Source organism: Stenella coeruleoalba (genome assembly GCF_951394435.1).
Source record: "Stenella coeruleoalba genome assembly, chromosome: 1".
Lineage (NCBI taxonomy): Eukaryota > Metazoa > Chordata > Mammalia > Artiodactyla > Delphinidae > Stenella > Stenella coeruleoalba.
In genome coordinates this window covers 21,391,013-21,409,637 of record NC_137169.1, presented here as the reverse complement: position 1 = coordinate 21,409,637, position 18,625 = coordinate 21,391,013, and the positions used below count along the sequence as shown (strand labels likewise).

The following is an 18,625-nucleotide window of genomic DNA, read 5'->3' as shown; positions in this document are numbered from 1 at the left end:
GGTCTTCCCTGACCTTGGAAAGGCTGGAACTATGATAGAAGATGCTACTCAGTTTTTCTAAAACTTGGGTGTGGGGGGAGGCTTGACATCTCCCTGCTTCCTCAGTGTAGCCCAGTGACTGATCCTCTGAAAAGCAGTTTCCTAAGAGAAGGGTCTTCTGCTGCTCCCCACTGTCCTAGATCCCTGCCTCCACGGCGCTCAGTCCCCAAGGATGGCAAGGTGTGGTGACTGGATCCAAAGTGGCCCTGGTGACAGCAGTCTGAGGTCAACTGGCTGTGAGAATTTGGGTTAAGGTCTGTCCGCATCTTGTCTTCAGTTTTCTCAGCTGCAGAAGGGGGGTGGGGCAGTGATAGAGAAAAGCCCCTCTTAACCTCAAATGCCATGATTTTAAAAGAGCAGGTGCTTCTGGGTGTGAGGAACCTGCCCCTTTGGAGGGGGTCTTGGGAAGGTTGTGCTGGGGATTCAGGTCTGGGGACAGGAGCCAGGGTGCAGGGGGAGGCCTGGGAAAGCCGAGCCGCGGTAACCCGGGGGAAGGTGGGAAATGGGGGCGGGAGGGCCTGGGATTTGAGGGCCCCTCCCCGCTGCGGGCAGCTGGCTTGGGGCTGGGGCGTGACTGCAAGTTCTCCCCGTCGCCACCGCCACCGCGCCGCTGCGGCTGCAATAAGAGAAGTCCGAGGCTGCTTCCTCCTCTCTGCCCAGAGGGGGCGGCGGTCAGAGGCGGGCAGCACCCCAGTTTTCTCGCCCCCACCCCCGTCGGTACTTGTGGCTGCTGGGAGCCCCGGCTGGCTAGCCCCGGGGTCGGTCAGAAGCGGTGTCCCCTGGGACCAGGTAGGTGCAGTCAGGTGGGGCTGGAGGGGCAGGCGGTGCCCCGCCCCCAGCCCGCCCTAGGCCCCAGGGTCCGGGTTGCTGGGGAGTGGGGGGACGTGAACTTGGGGAAGATTGCTGAGGGAGTTGAAGGCCAAAGTGACCCCGCTCTGAAAAGAGCCTGTAAAGGAAAACTGAGGAGGCCTGGAGAGTGAAACCGGTAAAATTTGGGGAGGGCGATGAGGGAATATGGGGAAAGTAAACTAAAAGGACCCCCCAAAATGGTCTGGTGGGGAAAACGGAGGGAACCTGTAGAGACAGAATTTGGGAAAGGGGCTGAGTCGGGGGAGGGAAACTGAGGGGACCCCCACAAGGGCCTGGGAACCTTGAAAGCGAGAATTTGGGGAGAAGCTGAGGGGTCTGGAAGAGAGGAACTACTATTTGGGGGGCCTGGGAGAATCAGGTGAGGGAGTTTGCCAGAAAGGGGTCAAGGAGAACCATTTCTGGAGGACGCAGAACGTGGGGCGCAATTCCGGTGGTCCAGAAAGTCCCCCTATCCGGAATCGGCAGAAGTTGGGGGCGAAGTCTGTAGCTGGGAAGGGAGGGGAGGCTGCCACGCTGCAGCCCCCTAGACTCTCCCGCCCAGCACAGGTGGGCGGGTCCCGGTTGGCTAGGGGACTCCTTCAACTTGCTGGAGGCGTGGGTTCCCGTTTCCTGGGGAAGTCCCCGCCCTCGGCAGGGATGGGCCTCTCTGGGTGCCCCCTCCTGGCCCGCGGTGGCGGTCTCGGTCCACGTTCCTCTCGGGATCCGGGAATTGCTGGCCGCCCCGACGGAAATCCTGCCTTTGACCGCGATTGCAGGGAGGGGCTGTCTCCATGGCAACAAGAGGGCGGAGAGACCGAGCCCAGCGCTTGGCTGCAGCAGGACTCAACGCCCGCGGTGCCCCCTTTGGTCCCCTCCCCTCCCCCCCCATTTTGGGTCCTCAGTCGAGGGCGGCCTGCGGGACAGAGGAGTAAGGCAATGATGCTCAGTGTTCAGGGATCCTGAGGTGGGGAATCTGCATTCTCAGGGACTTAGCCAGACTGGGACCTTGATTGCTGTGTTACTTTAGGCAAGTTATGGGGCTTCTCTGGGCCTCATTTTCCTCATTTGAATTATGTAGGACATTATCTCTGCCCCTACCCAGCTCCCATTCCCCACCTTATCCCCAGTCATGAGAACCAGTTTTTGCCCAGTGTGCTGGAGGGGTTAAGACTTATCACCCCTTCACTTTCCCAAAAGCATGGAGCGGGACCAAGAAGCCTGACAGGGCCTCCAGGAACCAGCACACAGCTGACTTCTAGTGAAATAAATGTTTGTGGGTCTGTTGAGGCCCCATACTGGGAAAGTCAGCAGGTTTGAGATATGTCCCCCACACCCCTGCCCCCCCTTTTTTTGCTATTTTTTGTGTTTATGTTCATGGTGTAAGCACTGGTTTGTCAGCAAGTTTTGCCGTTCTCAATTCCAAATAATACAAAGTTCAATATGAGTTTTATGGAAACTTCATTTTATTGAAACCAGTGATCCCTGAGTCCTTTGGCATCCTTCCATCTGTGTGTGGTGGTGGGAGAGCAGGGCTGTGTTCCCACTTCTAAGATGGGAAGATGGAGGTTTGGGAGTGAAGGACTGACTGGCTAGCAGTAGGGACCCAGAGTCCAGGGCATCCCGTCCCTGATGTGGTGAAGGAAGTAGCCAGAGATGAGGCCGGCGTTCCCCCCGAACCCTACCAAATCCCACGTAGCCCTCTGGAGGGGGGAGCGGGTGAGGAGGGGTGTGATGGAAGAAGGTATGGGGTTCCTGGGCTTCATGGCTGGCACCTGCTCCCCAGTGGATGTGAAGTGGTGAGTGAGGGTGGAGAGTGTCTGTGGATGTGCTTTGGGCTTTGAGTGAATGAGCATGGGCATGTGAACATATGTGTGGGTGTTTGGGTGTTCTCTGCAGCCACCTGGGGCTGACGTGGCAAAGGAAGTGGCCAGACTTTTGGGAGGATGGGTAGGGAGACCCCAGAACTGGGGAAGGAGGAGCCAGGGCCCTTCCTGCACAGAGCAGACCAGGCTGGGCTACCATGGGACCCCGGGGAAGTCTGGCCACACAGTGGAATCTAGGCTCCTGTTCCCTCAGCTCCCCCTGAACCACCCATGGCTCCCATCCCCCAAGAATCTCCATTCCCTCAAGACCCCTATTTTAGAGGCTAATGAGTAGGTTTTCAGCAACAGATGAGAAACCACCTTTACCCACAAGAAATGGAGGAAATTCAGCTGACGCCCTCAGGGCCATGTGGAGGGGAAAGTGAGGGTGGCCCCTCTCCCCCCTGCAGGCACCTGGCCCTACGGGTGGCAGAGTCAGACTCTGGTATGGCCTCAGCCCCTGGGTGTTCAGGGCTGGAGGTGGTAAGGCCTCAAGCAGGAATGGTGCGAGATGGTTGGAGGTCCTATGAGAGGCGAGGGCCTCAGTGAGGGAGATGAGGGCTCAGTAAGGGCACTAGAGCCAGTGAGGGGTGGAGGGTCCCAGTGAGGGGTGGAAGCATTCATCAGGGGTGTCAGGCCTTGGCGAGGGACGGTGTGCAGCGGGGCTGAGACTTGGGCCTGCTCCTGGCCAGCCCAGAGCCCTGAGGAGGAGCCGGAACTCTTGCTGGATGGTGGTTTCCTGCTGCTGTTCAGTCCCAGTTCCCTTATGGTGAAATCCCCCAGGCAGCTGGGTCAGCTCAGCCCTCCAGCCGCACCCAGAGCACTTCTCTTTCTTCTCAGCCTTGCAGCTCCTCCTCCCTCAGCCTCAGAGGGGGCTTCCCCAAGGGAAGGGAACAGAAGTGAAAGTTCACTGAGCAACTACTGAGTGCCCTGTGCTTTCAGGGGCTTGACTTCAGTTGATGCGCAGAAGCAACCCCATGAGGTAGAGATTTAGATTCCTATTTTCTAGGTGAAGGAACTGCAGCTCAGAGAGAAGTGAACTGACTTGCCCAATGTCTCAAGCTAGTTGTCAGGCAGGGTAGAATTTGAGGCGAAATCTGTCTTCAGATCCCACAGGACGTCCTGTGTCTCCATCAAAGCCCTGATGTGGCGTTGACAAGTATGGACCTCAAGGAAGATGGGTGAGCCTGGGGCTCCTATGTCCAGGAGTAGGGGTGGGAGGGAGGCAGGTTCCCTGCTGGGTGGCCAGCTGCCATATGTCAGGGGTGGTGTGATCAGTTGGCCAGGAGCTGGGTAGGAAATATGACATTCACCAGTCAGGGACAGCATGACCTCCTGCTCAGGCTTTGGAGAGCATAGCCGGGAACAGAACTCTGGACCCAAATTAATAATCCTGGCTTTGAATCCCCTGTCTGGCTGTTTGACCTCCAGCAAGTGACTTCCCCCCTACACGCAAGAGGGAGGTAGACTGATAAATGGTCCCTGGGGTCATTCTAGCATATGCTTCTCAGCCTCACTCAGCCACACTGGGCAAGAGCCTTCCCAATAACTGCACAGAAGGTACAGATGCAAAAACTGAGGCTCAGAGGGCTCACATTATTCACCCAAGGCCCCAGAGCTGGGTAGGACCACACAGAGGGAGATGCTGAAGGTGGGAACAACATGGTCCAGGACTGGACCTCAGCTCTGACATCCACAACCTGATCTTGATCCAGATCAGACTTTGGAAACCAACTCCTGTCAACCAGATGTTCAAGAGGCATGTTTATTAACAGACTCAACTCCCTGCAGCGACCAGAACACTTGTAGCCGTTCTCTGAGCTAGTGACTTTCTGGTGTTAGCAGGCAGCCTAGATCAGCGCTGAGAAAAGAGAGACCTGGATTCAGATTCTAAGAGCTATGAAAATCAGTGATTGCCTGAGAGACCCTGGGCAGGTCACTTCCCCTCGCTGGGCTGTAATGAGAATTCAGGGCATGTAGCACAGGGCCTGGCACACTGTAGGTGCTCATTAAGGTACATACGTTATTGCTTTCACAAGGACTTCAAAATGCAACATCGCTTATGACGGGCTTTGGAGCCAAATTGATTGGGGTTGCATTTTAGCTTCCCCTTACTTGCTATGTAGCTAATCTTAGGGAAGTTATTTAACACCTTTGTGACTCAGCTTCTTTATCTGTAAAATAGGGGTAAAAATAAAACCTACCTCATAGGGTCACTAAATGAGATCAATCATGGGAATTGCTTGGCACAATGTCAGGCACTGAGTAGGTGTTTAATAAATTAGCATTTTAGAACTAATAGTCATTGCCCCCCCACCCCAGACTTTTAGGAAGTCAAATTACCCTCCTAGGAATTGGTGGCTGGTAGTTGAGATCAGAGCTAGGTGAGGACAGAGTCCTGGGGGGCTATTTTCGTGCAGATGCCAAGCAGAGAGAACCCTACCTGCTCCCTTTCTCTTTTTCCTAGCTTTAGCTCTTTAGTTCTCTGTCTCTGCCTCTCTCTTTCTCCGTCTCTGTCCCTCTCTGTCTCTCTACCTCTCATTTCTGTCTGTTTGTCTCTTCTCTTTGTTTCTTTCTGGCAGTGATATGCTGGAGCTAGCTAGCTGGTACTGGCTCTTGGGAGCTGATTCTGCGAATCTCTTTCCAGCCCAGCGTTCAGGAAGTCACTTCAGTAACTTGAAATCAGCCATGGTGGGAATATTTACACCATGGAAATCAGCAACTGCTACAAATCAGGGCCCTTTTCTCCCCTTTTCTTTTAAGTCAGTCTACCAGGATACCCTCACCCCTGCCCCCGCTGCTTTGCCAGGGCTCTCCCTAAGCCCATAGAGCCTTCCGCCTCCTTCTCGGAAGCTGACAGTTTCTGAACCCACGTTCCACTCCAGGCGTGCAGAATTCTGGGCTCCCCTTAGGCTGATTTGAAAACATTGTGGTAACAGGTACCTGTGTATTGTTGGAAGTGGCCGCATTGTATCTAAGTGGGGACCCAAGAGGTTGTATAAGTTTGTATCTCTTACAGAGGGGAGCTCTGTGTGGGTCTGTGACTCAGGGATGGGGGAGCTACATATATCTCTGGGTTTCCCTCTGGGGGCTCTGTGCACCTGTGCATGCTTGCAGGAATAGCTGTAATCATCTGTGTCTGTGACCAGGCGATGGAGAGAAGTGGTTCAGATCCTGGAACCAAACGCCAGGATACATCATCTGTGTGACCTTGGGCAAGTTTCTAAACCTCTCTGTGCCTCAGTCGCCTTATCAATAATTATAATACTTACCTCGTAGAGTTGTCGTGAGAATAAAATGAGGTAATATATATATTTAAAGCGTTGAATGCAGTGGCTGGCACAGAGGAAGTGCTATAAATCCTCCATATGCTATTCTTTGGGAGAGGCTGTGTGTGTGCATGTGTGTGTGCATGTGTGTGTGCATGTGTGTGTGCATGTGTGTGTGCGTGTGCGTGTGCATGTGTGTGTGCATGTGTGTGTGCGTGTGTGTGTGTGCATGTGTGTGTGCATGTGTGTGTGCGTGCGTGTGTGTGTGTGTGTGTGTGTAGATGGGTGAGGGCTGAAGGTGTGTGTGTATTCACAGATGTCTGCATCTGTGAATCTGTACAGAGGAGCTCAGAGTCCCTGTGTGAGGCGCTGCGTGTAGCTGAGGTGACGTGTGTGCGTCTGAGAAGGTGTCGGGAGGGCCGTGTGGACCTGCGTGTAGGGCTCTGTGTTGTTTGAGACGTGCAATGTGTCTTCCTGTGAGAAGACCTCCATTCTCACCCTATAACCTTTGTTTTCATCTTACCCCCATCTGTTTCCTCAGTGCCTGAAATCCCCTGCCTTAGCTCTAGATGCCCCCCACCTCCACGTCTATTCTCTCCCTGAGTCTAACCAGCCCTGTAGCCCTTCAGACAGTGGCTTCACCCCAGGGGAGGGGTCCTGAGGTGAAGACCTCGGCAATGGCTTGGTGAACAGGGCCTATTTTGGGGCTCAAACCACAGCCTGCTTCACAGCTCACCACATGGGTGTCACCCCCACACACAAACACGGGAGAATGGTTACAGTGGAGCATGAGACAGGCTGGCGGGTCTAGAGTGGGAGTCAGGGCACTGATGTGACAGAGCCATCAGCCAAGCAGCTGGATACAGTGGATCCAGGAAGGCTTCCTGGAAGAGGTGAGTCGTGCTGGGTAGGAGGGGCAGGACCCATAGAGAAGACGGGGGAGGCTATCCATAAAGGGAACTGGACTTGGGAGTTGAGAAAAGCAAGACCGGGCACCTGTCCCAAGGATCCTTGGGCCCCTCTGGGAGAAATCAGGGTTCACTGGGTTGGTGAACCCTCTCATATCTCATATCTGAGGAAACCGAGCCCTCTCCCCAGCAGTTCCTCTCTGAGTGTTGCAGTGGCAGAGTTTCTGGAGGGGCGTGGAGAGCCCTTGCTCAATGACCTGCCTGCCGTGTCGCTCAGAGGACACAAAGGCTTGGCTCACTTAGGGGTTCCCCAAGGGACCCTGGTGGCTCTGGCTTCTGACCTGGGCCTTCCCCTGATGTGGGGATAAGAACAAGCTCTGGAGGTAGGTGTCCACCTGCACTCAGCTACCAGACATAGTCCTGGGGTTGCCAGGGTTTACCCAGCCCAGGGTGGGAACAGAGGCAGCACCCGGAGGCTGGGCTTGTTGTTAGGAGACAGTGACCAGAGGCCTGTAGTGAGCTGAGCAGCGCTTGACAGAAATCCTATTAGAGACATGAGTCTAACCCAAAGGTCCGAGTGTGTGAGTGCACGAGTCTGTTAGCCTGAGAGGCAGCCTGTGGAGTGTGTGTGCCTGTGTGTGCTACCATGCATCAGGGCCTGGGCTCGTGTGAGAGTCAGTTGTGTTGGTGTGTGGCAGTGCTGGTGAGCACACTCATGCAAGCGTGCGCTGTGAGTACTGGTGTGTCACTGTGCGCTGCCATGGGTGCTACTCTATGTGTTGGTGTGTCGGGTGGATATGAGCGCGAGAGGGCTGGTGTGGTGGCGTGTCCTGTCTGGGGGTGGATGTATAAGTGAGCCGGGGCTGTGGGAAGGAAAATGAAGGCAGAAGGCACGCTAGGGCCGAGCCCGGGCCGCCTGGCTTCCCGGAGAGGACAGGCGCCGGCATCTGGCTGCAGGAACACTGGCAGAGACTTCACCTTCCGTGTCCTCTGTCTCGCCTTCAGGTCTCTGGCCCCTCCCAAGGACCATGCCGCAGCCCCACTGACCCAGGAGTAGGGGCCTGAGGGGTGAGTGGGAGGAATGGGGACGGAGGGCTCTCAGGGTCAGGAAATGGGGTAGGGGTGGCTTTTCTGGGCCCCACAATTCCTCACAGCCCCCTCCTCCTACAAGGACCCTGTTGCTAGGTAACAGATGGGGGAGCCGGAATGAGGCAGCTTGAAAGGCCAGAGGCTGGACCCACGACAGGAAATGGCCTTGATCCCCCTCTGCAGGGAAGCTCCAGGTGCAGTCACACAGCCCTCACACACACTTACACACAAACACACATTGATACATAGACATGCACACACACATACCCACAGAGACATGCACACCTACTTACACAGACCTACACACACAGATACACACACGCAGACAGGCACAAATACTCCCACTCAGGGCTATGCACACAGACGTGACACACAGATACAGAGGCACCCACTCACACACACCCACCTGCATGCACAGTCTCACACACACACACACACACACACACACACACACACAGGCACGCACATGCACGCTCACACAGAAACACATGCATACGTAATACTCATACAGACATGAACACACAGAGTCATCACATGCAATAAACATACACACACTCATACACACACAGACGCAGACATTCACAAAAGGCTGCACATACACACACACACACACACACCAGCAAACTCACAAATACTCAGAGATACACACACGAGCACTCTGACGGAGTCACGGAAACCCAACACATTGAAGCGCTAGGAGGCAAAAATATGTAAATGAACACAGCAACATCGTGAAGCAGAAAACCAGCCCCGTGGAGGAGACACATACTCTCTCCACACACACTAAGGCAGCTGCGGGGGTGGACGCAACGGTGGCCCGGCCCCACCTCTATCCCTCACTAGGGAGGACACCCCCTACTCCAGGCCTGAGAGAGAAAGCTGCATGCCTGCGTGCGTGCATGTGTGCCTAGGGTGGCATATCTGGCAGGGGCCCCAAGTGAAGCATGCCCCCGTTCTGTAGCAGGGCACGTGGAATGGGCTGTGTGTTCTGCAAGAAGTTGGAGCCGGGGCCCAAGGAGGATGGTGGCCTGGAAGAGGACTTCAGGGGCTACGGGGCTGCAGACTGCTGTGGCCCTGCCCCTACTCAGGGCCGGCCTGCATCCTCCTTCGCCCATATCCCCAACTACAACAACTTCTCCCCTCAGCCCGCCAGCCCCGCCTTCCTCAATGGGGGCACCATCAGGGGCATCTCAGGTGAGTCCAATGGGCTGGAGTCAGGCACTGACTGGACCCTGGCAGGACCTAGGGGACGGAGAGACTTGGACTTGCCCTTAGGAGCCTCCATTATGATTTGGGAGACACGGCCCTGCTTTTAGCGCACAGTCTGAGGGAGTATGTACAGCCCTACCTTCAGAAACCCCAGTCTGAGGGGGAGACATAGTTCTGTTCCCAGTCTGAGAGAAGGACTCTGATGACAGATGCCGGTGGGAAGTCTGCTTGGTGGGGGAGAGCAGAAGCGACTCCCCAGGGAGCCCCCAAGGGGGGAGGGATGGGCTTGAAGGTGTGTGTCCTGAATCCACGTCCAAAGCAGAAATCCACTGCATTCCAAAGACCTTTGCGAGCCAGTGCACTGCAGCAGTGGGGAGGCGTAGTGCCTGGCTGTGGAACAGGACTCTGGGGGTGCAGCCCCTGTGGTGCCCCCTGATGAGTAGCCCTGACTCTGCAGGGACTGGGGTGACCCTGTTCATCGCCCTTTATGACTATGAGGCCCGAACAGAGGATGACCTCACCTTCGCCAAGGGCGAGAAGTTCCACATCCTGAACAACATGTAAGTGATCAGGCCACCAGCTCAGGACACGGCCTAGACCGGGAGCAGGACCCAGAGAGGAATCCTGCCTGCTCCTTGTCCTCAGAAAGCTCTAGCCTAGTTGGGGAGGGATACTTGACAATCACAGGCCGGGGTGGTTGCTACTATGTAGGGGAAGCCTGAGGAACTACGGGCACAGAAAGAACACCAGCCATGGTCTCCAGGGTAGTAGTGATCAGGGCAGGCTTTCTGGAAGGGATTTCTAAGCTGAGACTAGAAAAATGAATAGACATTGAAAGAAGGGGTGAGAAAAAAGGAAGAGAGAGCGAGAGAGAATGAAACTAGAGAGAACGAAACTAAATGATGACTTCTGGAAACCACCAAGTGGTTCAGTATAGGTGGGCCATAAAGTATGAAGTGCAGAACAGAGAGAGCAGATCCTGGAGAGGTGGGTGGGAGCAGATTCTGCAGGGCTCTTTAAGCCATCTTGAGGAGTCTGGATTTTATCAAGAAGGAAATATAGCCATTGGAGGGGTTTTTAATGGAGAAGTGACCTAGTTAGCTGTCCACTGCCCGCCCAAACCCCAGCCCAGCTGAAGTGTCAGAAAAGAAAGCCAGGAGGCCCAGATGTCCCCAGACATATTCCTTCAGCAGGGAGAAGCTCCCGGGGCAGCTGCAGTGGCTGGGGCAGAACAGACGAAAGCCTTGGGGAGGGTGTGTACCCAAGGTGAGGGGTTGGCAGGGCCAGTGTCCACCTGATCCTCGGCGTGACCCTGCCTGGCCCCATGGTGCCCCAGGGGCTGGGGTGCCAACGACGCCGCCTGTTCTGTGCCTTCAGCGAGGGTGACTGGTGGGAGGCTCGGTCTCTCAGCTCTGGACAAACTGGCTACATTCCCAGCAACTACGTGGCCCCTGTGGACTCCATCCAGGCTGAAGAGTAAGTAGGGGTTGGGGGGGAGGCCAGCCTTACAGACAGGACCCTGGAGTCCAGACTCAAGGCCACCTCTTGGGCAAGTCACAGCTCTACTCTGAGCCTATCTCCTTACCTGTAATTCTGTAAGATCTTTGTGAGGATAAAAAGATAATAATGATGACACTAAGAGTAAGTAAATATTATCTAGCATGTACTATGTTCTGGACACTATTCAAAGTGCTTCCTGTGCATTAACAAAGTTAGAAACTAATAGAATCCTATTTTACAAATGAGGAAACTGAGGCACAGAGAAATTAAATATCCTGCCCAGTTCACATGGCTAGTAAGTAGGTGGAGCTGGTATTTGAACCCAGATAGTCTGGCTACATTTGCTAAGCATTATATATATACAGCCTCTCGGAGATAACAGCAGTGTATGAACTTTAAAAAAGAATTGTAAAGTGCTAAACAGATGGAAGGGGGCATTACTTAGAATTAATTCTATTAAGGAATCAGGCAAGTATCATTTATGGAGTATCTTGATGTAATTGAGATACTATGACAGATACTTTACCTATCTAGGTTCATTTAATTCTCACAGTAACACTATGGATATTATTATTGTCCCATTTTACAGATGAGGAAACTGAGGCTCATAAAAACTCTTTATCTAGCCTCACATATACATACATATATGGGAAAAGTAAAGATTGGAGAGACGGCAGAATGGGAGTCACCAGGACTTGGTGACTGAGTTGCCATTGGGCTATGGGGAGTGGGAGGAATCCAGGGTGACCCAAAACCTTCCTGAGGAACTGAGTGGGTGCCATTTGCTAAAGTGGGGAACACAGGAGCAGGCACAGATACATGAGCGAGCTTGTTAGGTTGAATTCGTGGAGAGGAACACCCACATGGAAGAGACGGCCAGCAATTAGATTAAGTTGTGCTTTGTATGCGAGGTGCCCAGCCCATGCCAAGCCATGCCCCTGAATTAGCCCAGAGGAAGGGGCATCTTATTCTCATTGGAACTAAGGCTCCTTAGTTTGTTTGCTGTGGCTCCTGCAGAGGGCACACCTGGGCTGGGGTGGCAGGACTCTTCAGAGTGGAGATGATAAATAGAGCTGCACAGGGGAGTGAAGGAAGAGGGAGAAGAGTGAGAAAGAGATTGGCCCTAGGACCCAACTTTGGAAAGAGCTGTTGGAAAACCAGGCCAGGCTAAGTCAGAACAGCCAAGAGGGTGGAGGGGAGGTTTCAGGAAACAAGAGAGGGAGTGTCAGAGGCTGCCACTGGATTTGGCAGTGGGGGTGACCTTGGTGAGAGATCTCTCCATGTGAAGTGGGGGTGGAGGCCAGACAGCAGAGCCTGGGAGGGAGTGGGAGGTGAGGAAGTAGAGACCCAAGTGTGAAGTGCTTTTTCAAGTGAAGGAAGGTGAGAGATATAGCAGAATGTTGATGGCAGGATAGAGCTTAGAACGGTTTCCTTTGGGGAAGGAAGAAATGTGGGCATATGTAGAGGCTGGTGGTGGGATGGAGAGGCTGCTGATGGGGGCTGGTCGGTGGGGGAGAGGTGTCCTTGAGCAGATGGGAGTGAACGGGGTCCTGAGCTCAAATGGGATGAGGCCTTCATCTGGAGAGGGTGGTAGGAGGCGTGGAGGAGAGGAGAGGTGATGAGGCAGAAGATGAGAGGTTTGGGGGTCCACATCTCGGCGGCAGTGTTGTGAAGTTCAGAGAGGCACTCCATGCAGTGTCATGGTTAAGAACAGTGTCGTGGTCAAGAGCGCATGCCCTAGAGCAGACAGCTTGGGTTCCTGTTCCGGCAGCACAGCTTAAGAGTCGAGTGGCTGTGGGTAAGTTGCTTAACCACTAGGCATTTCAATTTTCTCGTCTGTCTAATGGGGGTTAATAATAGTACCTACTTCACAGTGTTGTTATAAGACTTAAATGAATACATATATGTATGACAGCAGAGCCTGACACAAAATAAGCGGTGTTATGATTACGTCAATTATTAAGGATGTAGCTAATGTCATGGGTGTGAGTGGGGGCAGAGCATTGATAAAACTTGGGAATGTGTTCTGTCTGCATAGTTCTTCAACAGTTTCTCCTTTCCCACCCTGCCTGCCCTCCTGGACACGCTATTCGCCAATGCCTTCCCCTCTTCCCCAAACTGTGCGTAGTACCCAGGTATGGATTGACAGTCCCAGAGTTCACTGAGACTGCCATCTCCCTTGATTTGAAAACTATGCTCCTTTTAATTCAGCCCAAGATGGTCACAGGCCAATTTAGTGATCAAACGACATCTGAGTCTTCTATGACACCTACGGTCACCTCGACTCTCCCAGTGTACTCTCACAGTTGGTTTCAGGCTACAGTTCAGTCCCAGAAAGAATATCCAAGAGACAGCAGGGATGCTTGAGGTCTGAGGTTGAAGTAGAGACTTAGAACAACATCCAGATTTAAGAGAGTGGAGGAAAAGCAGCAGTCAGAGCTGGGCAGCAGCCGTCAAAAAGAGGGGAAGAGGGAGTTCCCTGTCAGTCCAGTGGTTGGGGCTCGGCGCTTTCGCTGTCGTGGCCCGGGTTCAATCTCTGGTCAGGGAATTAAGATCCCACAAGCCACGAGGTGCAGCCGAGGGGGGAAAAAAAAAGGAGGGGAAGAGAAGCAGGAAGGGGTGTCGATCTGGACGACAAATGAGGAAAGGGTTTGAGATGTGTGCAGGGAGAGGAATCTGAGCGACTGCCTGCGATGGTGGGAAAAGAAGTAGGGTGGGTGGCAAAGGATTTCAGGTAGAGCTCATCAGCCAGCCCTGTGGGCAGGTCAGTTCCCCTCTCTGTGCCTCAAGTTCCTCATCTGTAAATGAGCCTATGGAAGGAGCGGTAGTGAGATGGACCCTGATGAGGTCACTGATGACCGGGGTTCTAGCAATTTAAATTCAAGAGAAACCCAGAGAGTGGAGAGAAGTCTAACCTTTATTGGGCACCTTCTGTGTACCAGGCATTCTACATTCGCCTTCTCTGTGATCCTCCCAATCAGGCTGAATCTTGGCTACTGAGGTGACTTTTCCCAGGAGGCTGGTTTGGGGGTTGAACTGGGTGTATCTGACTCTTGCCTGCCCTCCCAACAGGTGGTACTTTGGAAAGATCGGGAGGAAGGACTCAGAGAGGCAGCTGCTCTCCCCGGGGAACCCCCGGGGGGCCTTTCTCATTCGAGAGAGCGAGACCACCAAAGGTGGGGCTGTGCCACTGACCATACAACAGGGAAGCCTAGCCTTTAGGGGGGAGGCTAGGAGCCGTGGGGTGGGGCTTGGGACAGGGCCACGACTGGGACAGGGTTGGAGGGGCAGAGGTAAAGCTGGGACTGGGTTCAGGGGATGTGGCCATCCAACCTCAGAGTCCCCAGCCCTGTGGGCCTCTCTGGGCTCCCAGACTGGGGATGACGAGGAAAGCTGGCCCAGAGGTGACCCTTGCCCACAGGCGCCTACTCCCTGTCCATCCGGGATTGGGACCAGGCCAGAGGCGATCACGTGAAGCATTACAAGATCCGCAAGCTGGACACAGGTGGCTACTACATCACCACGAGGGCTCAGTTCTACTCGGTACAGGAGCTGGTGCAGCACTACCTGGGTGAGAGCAGCCCTCAAGGCTGGCGTGTGCTTCAGATTCCTGAACCAATCCGCTGAGACTGAGGCCCAGAGAAGGGGCTCCCAAAGCAGTAGTGGCTGGACCAGAACTAGAACCCAAATATCCGGGCTCCCAGCCCAAGATCCTGCTCTGTAGGTTTCCAGAGGAAACTGAGGCATGAAGCTGTCCATGGCCAAACGATGCCCTCTAATGTCTGAGCTGGGTAGGAGACTGAGTGGACCTGACTTGGAGGATGGGCTGTGGGGTTGAGGGGAAGGTTAGCATCCATGCCTGGTTTCTGCTTTGGTTGGTTAGGCCAAGGATAGGTCCGTGGAAGGGTGAGGGCTTCATGTCCACACCTTTGTCTGGAATTCCCAAATCCATTTCTACCTGTCAGGCCCAGCTGGAGGCCACCTCTTATGCAAAGGCCCCAATCCTTTCAGGGATCATCTCTCCCTCTGGTGCCACCTCGTTCCCTGGGCACCAACATGTTCACCTACTCAGTGGACCAGGTTGCCTTCTGCCCTGGCCTGTGACCTCAGCTGTGTCCTAGTTCCTTATAACTGATCTTGGGGGCTGGGGTGGGGTGAGAAATGTGTGGGCCATTCTGGTCTGCCTTTGACCTCCAACCTCCCAATCCCCCACTGCCCAGAGGTGAACGATGGGCTGTGCCACCTGCTCACGGCGGCCTGCACCACCGTGAAGCCGCAGACGCTGGGCCTGGCCAAGGACGCCTGGGAGATCAGCCGCAGCTCCATCGCGCTCGAGCGCCGGCTGGGTACCGGCTGCTTCGGGGATGTGTGGCTGGGTACGGAGGTCCTGGGAGCGGGGGCCGGGGCCCGAGGCAGGGGCGAGGGCTTGGGACGGCGGCGAGCCGGTCCTGACAAGCCTTTCCGCCCGACAGGCATGTGGAACGGCAGCACGAAGGTGGCGGTGAAGACGCTGAAGCCGGGCACCATGTCCCCGAAGGCCTTCCTGGCGGAGGCGCAGATCATGAAGCTGCTGCGCCATGACAAGCTGGTGCAGCTGTACGCAGTCGTGTCGGAGGAGCCCATCTACATCGTGACAGAATTCCTGTGCCACGGTGAGGGGCGGGGTCATGAGGCGGAGTCTGGAAGGGCGGGATTTGGGGCGAAGTTAAGGTGCGTGTCTCTGGGGGAGGAACTTGGGTGGCGACTTGGGATGGGGCGAGGAACAATGGGCAGGGTCCGAGTGAGGGGCCGGAATGAGTGAAAACACAGGAGCGCTGGGAGTGGGGGCGGGGCCAAGTTAGACGGGGCGGGCCCGGCCTGGGGGCGGAGCCTCGTGGGTGGTCAGCTGGTGGGTGGAGCTTGGGCGAGTGAAGGCGGGATCTGTGATGAGAAAGGATCTGGGGCAGAGTCTTAGTGGGGTTTGTCTAGGGAAGATGGAGGAAGAGAAGAAATGAGACGTGGGCAGAATCAGGGTGTCTGTGAGAGTAGGGCCTGGGCGAGATCTGTGAAGGGTTGAGGCACCTGGCAGAATCCTGAGCGGGGGCGGATCTAGGGTGAGAGGCCTGGGAGCAAGGGATGGGGTCAAACTATGTGAGAGGAGTCATGGAGAGGGGCGAGGCCAAGAGAGAGAAGGCAAGCCTGGAGCTGGGAGTAGTGTCTTGATGCTGATTTTTTGAGTTCTCCTCCCCAGGTAGCTTGCTGGATTTCCTCAAGGACCGGGAGGGCTGGGATTTGAGGCTGCCCCAACTGGTGGACATGGCAGCCCAGGTAAACTGGGACAACAGCCTTTAACTCTCAGAGCCCCTCCTATTATTTTCCACAAATCCCTGTGTCCTCAAACGCCTAGCCTACCCCTGGAAGTGCAGCCCCAGCCCCCTGGATCATCTGTGCGACCTGAGGCAGGGCACTGCCCCTCTCTTTCAGCCCCAGTCTGGAAAGTGGGTTTTTCAAATGATCCCCCACGCAAACCATGGTGTTCCCATCTCTCTATACCTTCGCCCCCAGGTAGCTGAGGGCATGGCCTACATGGAGCGCATGAACTACATCCACCGAGACCTGAGGGCAGCCAACATCCTTGTGGGGGAGCGGCTGCTGTGCAAGATTGCTGACTTCGGGCTGGCCCGTCTCATCGAGGATGATGAATACAACCCCCATCAAGGTGCCCTGCCTCACCCCACCTTCCAAGAGCTCCCCAGTGCACCAAGGGGCTGCCATGGGGCCCCACATTCCCGCAGACCATCCGGGACATTCCCACTCTAATGTAGTGTAAGAGGCAACTCTGGGTTCAAACCCAGCTCCTTCACTTACCAACCATGTGGACTTGGGCAAGTCACCTAACCTCTCTGGGAGCTGTCTTTTCTCACAATAAAATTCTCAATGAAAATATTCAGACAACAGTAAGTCAACAGATATTTACCAAGCACCTACTATGTGCAAGGCACTGCTATAAATCTCAAGTGAAAGACCATAGAGTGTAATAGGGAAAATGCTGTAGCCAGAAAGCCTGGGTATGAATCCTAGACACTTACAAGCTGTGTGATTTGGGCAAGTTATTAACTACTCAGTGCCACCTTTTCCTCTTCTGCACAATGGGGATAATAATAGTAATAGTAAAAAAAATAGTAATAAAACTCACAGGGTTTTCATGAAAGTTAATTGAATTAATGCATGTAAATCGCTTAAAATGGTGCCTGGCACATGGTAAAGGCTATACAAGTGTTAGCTATTATTATGATGGGAATTATTACAATGTTTATAAAGTGCCCGGTACTATACTAGACACAGTAACAAGTGCTGGCTAGATACCAGGTCTTTTCTGTTATGCCCAGAGACCTCTGTGCTTAGGGTCTCCAGTCCTAAAGATGCCATTCTCTTAATCCAGCTGTCCCCAGGGATTTCTGCACTAACTTTCCCTTCTCCCCCAATCTCCCCAGGGACCAAGTTCCCCATCAAGTGGACAGCCCCAGAGGCTGCCCTCTTTGGCAGATTCACCATCAAGTCAGATGTGTGGTCCTTTGGGATCCTGCTCACTGAACTCATCACCAAGGGCCGAGTCCCCTACCCAGGTTTGCTGGGAGGTGGGGAGGTGGAAGGGTGGTCATGGGAAGGGCTTCTTCCTGGTTGCCTCTTCAGGAGGGGCTAAGCCCCCTGACTGACGGAGCCCCACCCTCCAGGCATGAATAAACGGGAAGTGCTGGAACAGGTGGAGCATGGCTACCACATGCCGTGCCCCACAGGCTGCCCAGCATCCCTGTACGAGGTCATGGAACAGACCTGGCGTCTGGACCCGGATGAGAGGCCTACCTTCGAGTACCTGCAGTCCTTCCTGGAGGACTACTTCACCTCCACAGAACCCCAGTACCAGCCTGGGGATGAGACATAGCCTGTTTGGGCATCAACCACCTCTCCGGGGGTGCTCACCAGCCCTTCCAATTGCCAGGGCTCTGGTCCCAAAGCCCCGCAGGCCTAGAACCCTATAGAGTCCTAGCACGTCAGAGCAAGCAAGTTGCTTTTGACATCATCTAGGGCAACCCATTCATTTTAAAGATGAGGCAAATCAAGGCTCAGAGATAACCCCTCACCAACTCTGGCCCCAAGCTCTATTTCTCCCCTTCCCACTTCTGCCCCTGCATGCCTCTAGTCTTCCTGTCTGCACTCCCCCCACAAAAGAAATGCTCAGATCTTGTCTAGTTATTTATAAAACTGTATATCCTTTCCCTCACTTATCTGCTGTCCCTGCTTTCCTACCCTGTCATCCCACCCTGGTCCTGGCCCCCAGAATTCACCTCCTACTCAATTCTCTCATGTCTGTAAGTTACAAAGAGAGGGAAAGACTTTGCCGGATCCCTTTCCTGCTGGGTGGATTCTGTAGTCCAGGACTGAGGTCCAAGCCCAGGGTGAAGGAGAGTGTTGCTGAGGGCTCATCCCCTCTCTGAATCATGTGTGTGTTTACTGATTTTGTAAATAAGAAAAGTGACAATATGAATCCTTGAGCCGTGAAAATCCCTTCTTGTGGGAGGGATGGTGGTCGGTGGGAGGTGAGTGGGGTTGCTTTGGCCGCTGGGAGGCGGGGGAGGCAAGAGCGCGCCCTAATGCCTACTAAGCACAGGGCACCCAAGGTGCCCTAGGACACCCCAAAGTCCTGAAGCTCATCCCCTTGTGAGTTTAGGGCGAGTTGAGAGATGGATATAGAAGACAGGTAACTGCAGATCAAAACATCTCCTTCATTACTGATGTGGCTTTCAGTCTGCATGCAGTGGTTTTGCTAATTCTTTAGTTGATTTCAGCAGATCTACTGTTCATCACAGGCACCACAGAAGACCCTCAGGCCTCCCCGAGTGGGGCAGGGGGAAGACCACAG

At 54.3% G+C, this 18,625-nt stretch overlaps 1 protein-coding gene across 4 annotated transcripts; it reads left to right on the top strand.

Annotated features, from left to right (window-relative positions):
• The first annotated feature begins 706 nt into the window (after positions 1-706).
• FGR (FGR proto-oncogene, Src family tyrosine kinase) lies at positions 707-18,236 on the top strand. 4 transcript variants are annotated; one of them, XM_079926296.1, is made up of 13 exons: positions 707-828; positions 7,933-7,995; positions 8,981-9,210; positions 9,683-9,785; positions 10,603-10,701; positions 13,798-13,901; positions 14,147-14,296; positions 14,946-15,101; positions 15,198-15,377; positions 15,956-16,032; positions 16,270-16,423; positions 17,199-17,330; positions 17,439-18,236. In XM_079926296.1, exons 3-13 carry the CDS (start codon positions 8,991-8,993, stop codon positions 17,645-17,647), a joined length of 1,584 nt encoding a protein of 527 aa, XP_079782422.1. In that variant the 5' UTR covers positions 707-828; positions 7,933-7,995; positions 8,981-8,990; the 3' UTR covers positions 17,648-18,236. The 4 variants fall into 4 exon arrangements, with proteins under 4 accessions (XP_079782422.1, XP_079782420.1, XP_079782423.1 ...); XM_079926294.1 differs by having other exon boundaries at positions 8,978-9,210; XM_079926297.1 differs by lacking the exon at positions 10,603-10,701 and having other exon boundaries at positions 8,978-9,210.
• The last annotated feature ends 389 nt before the right edge of the window (positions 18,237-18,625 follow it).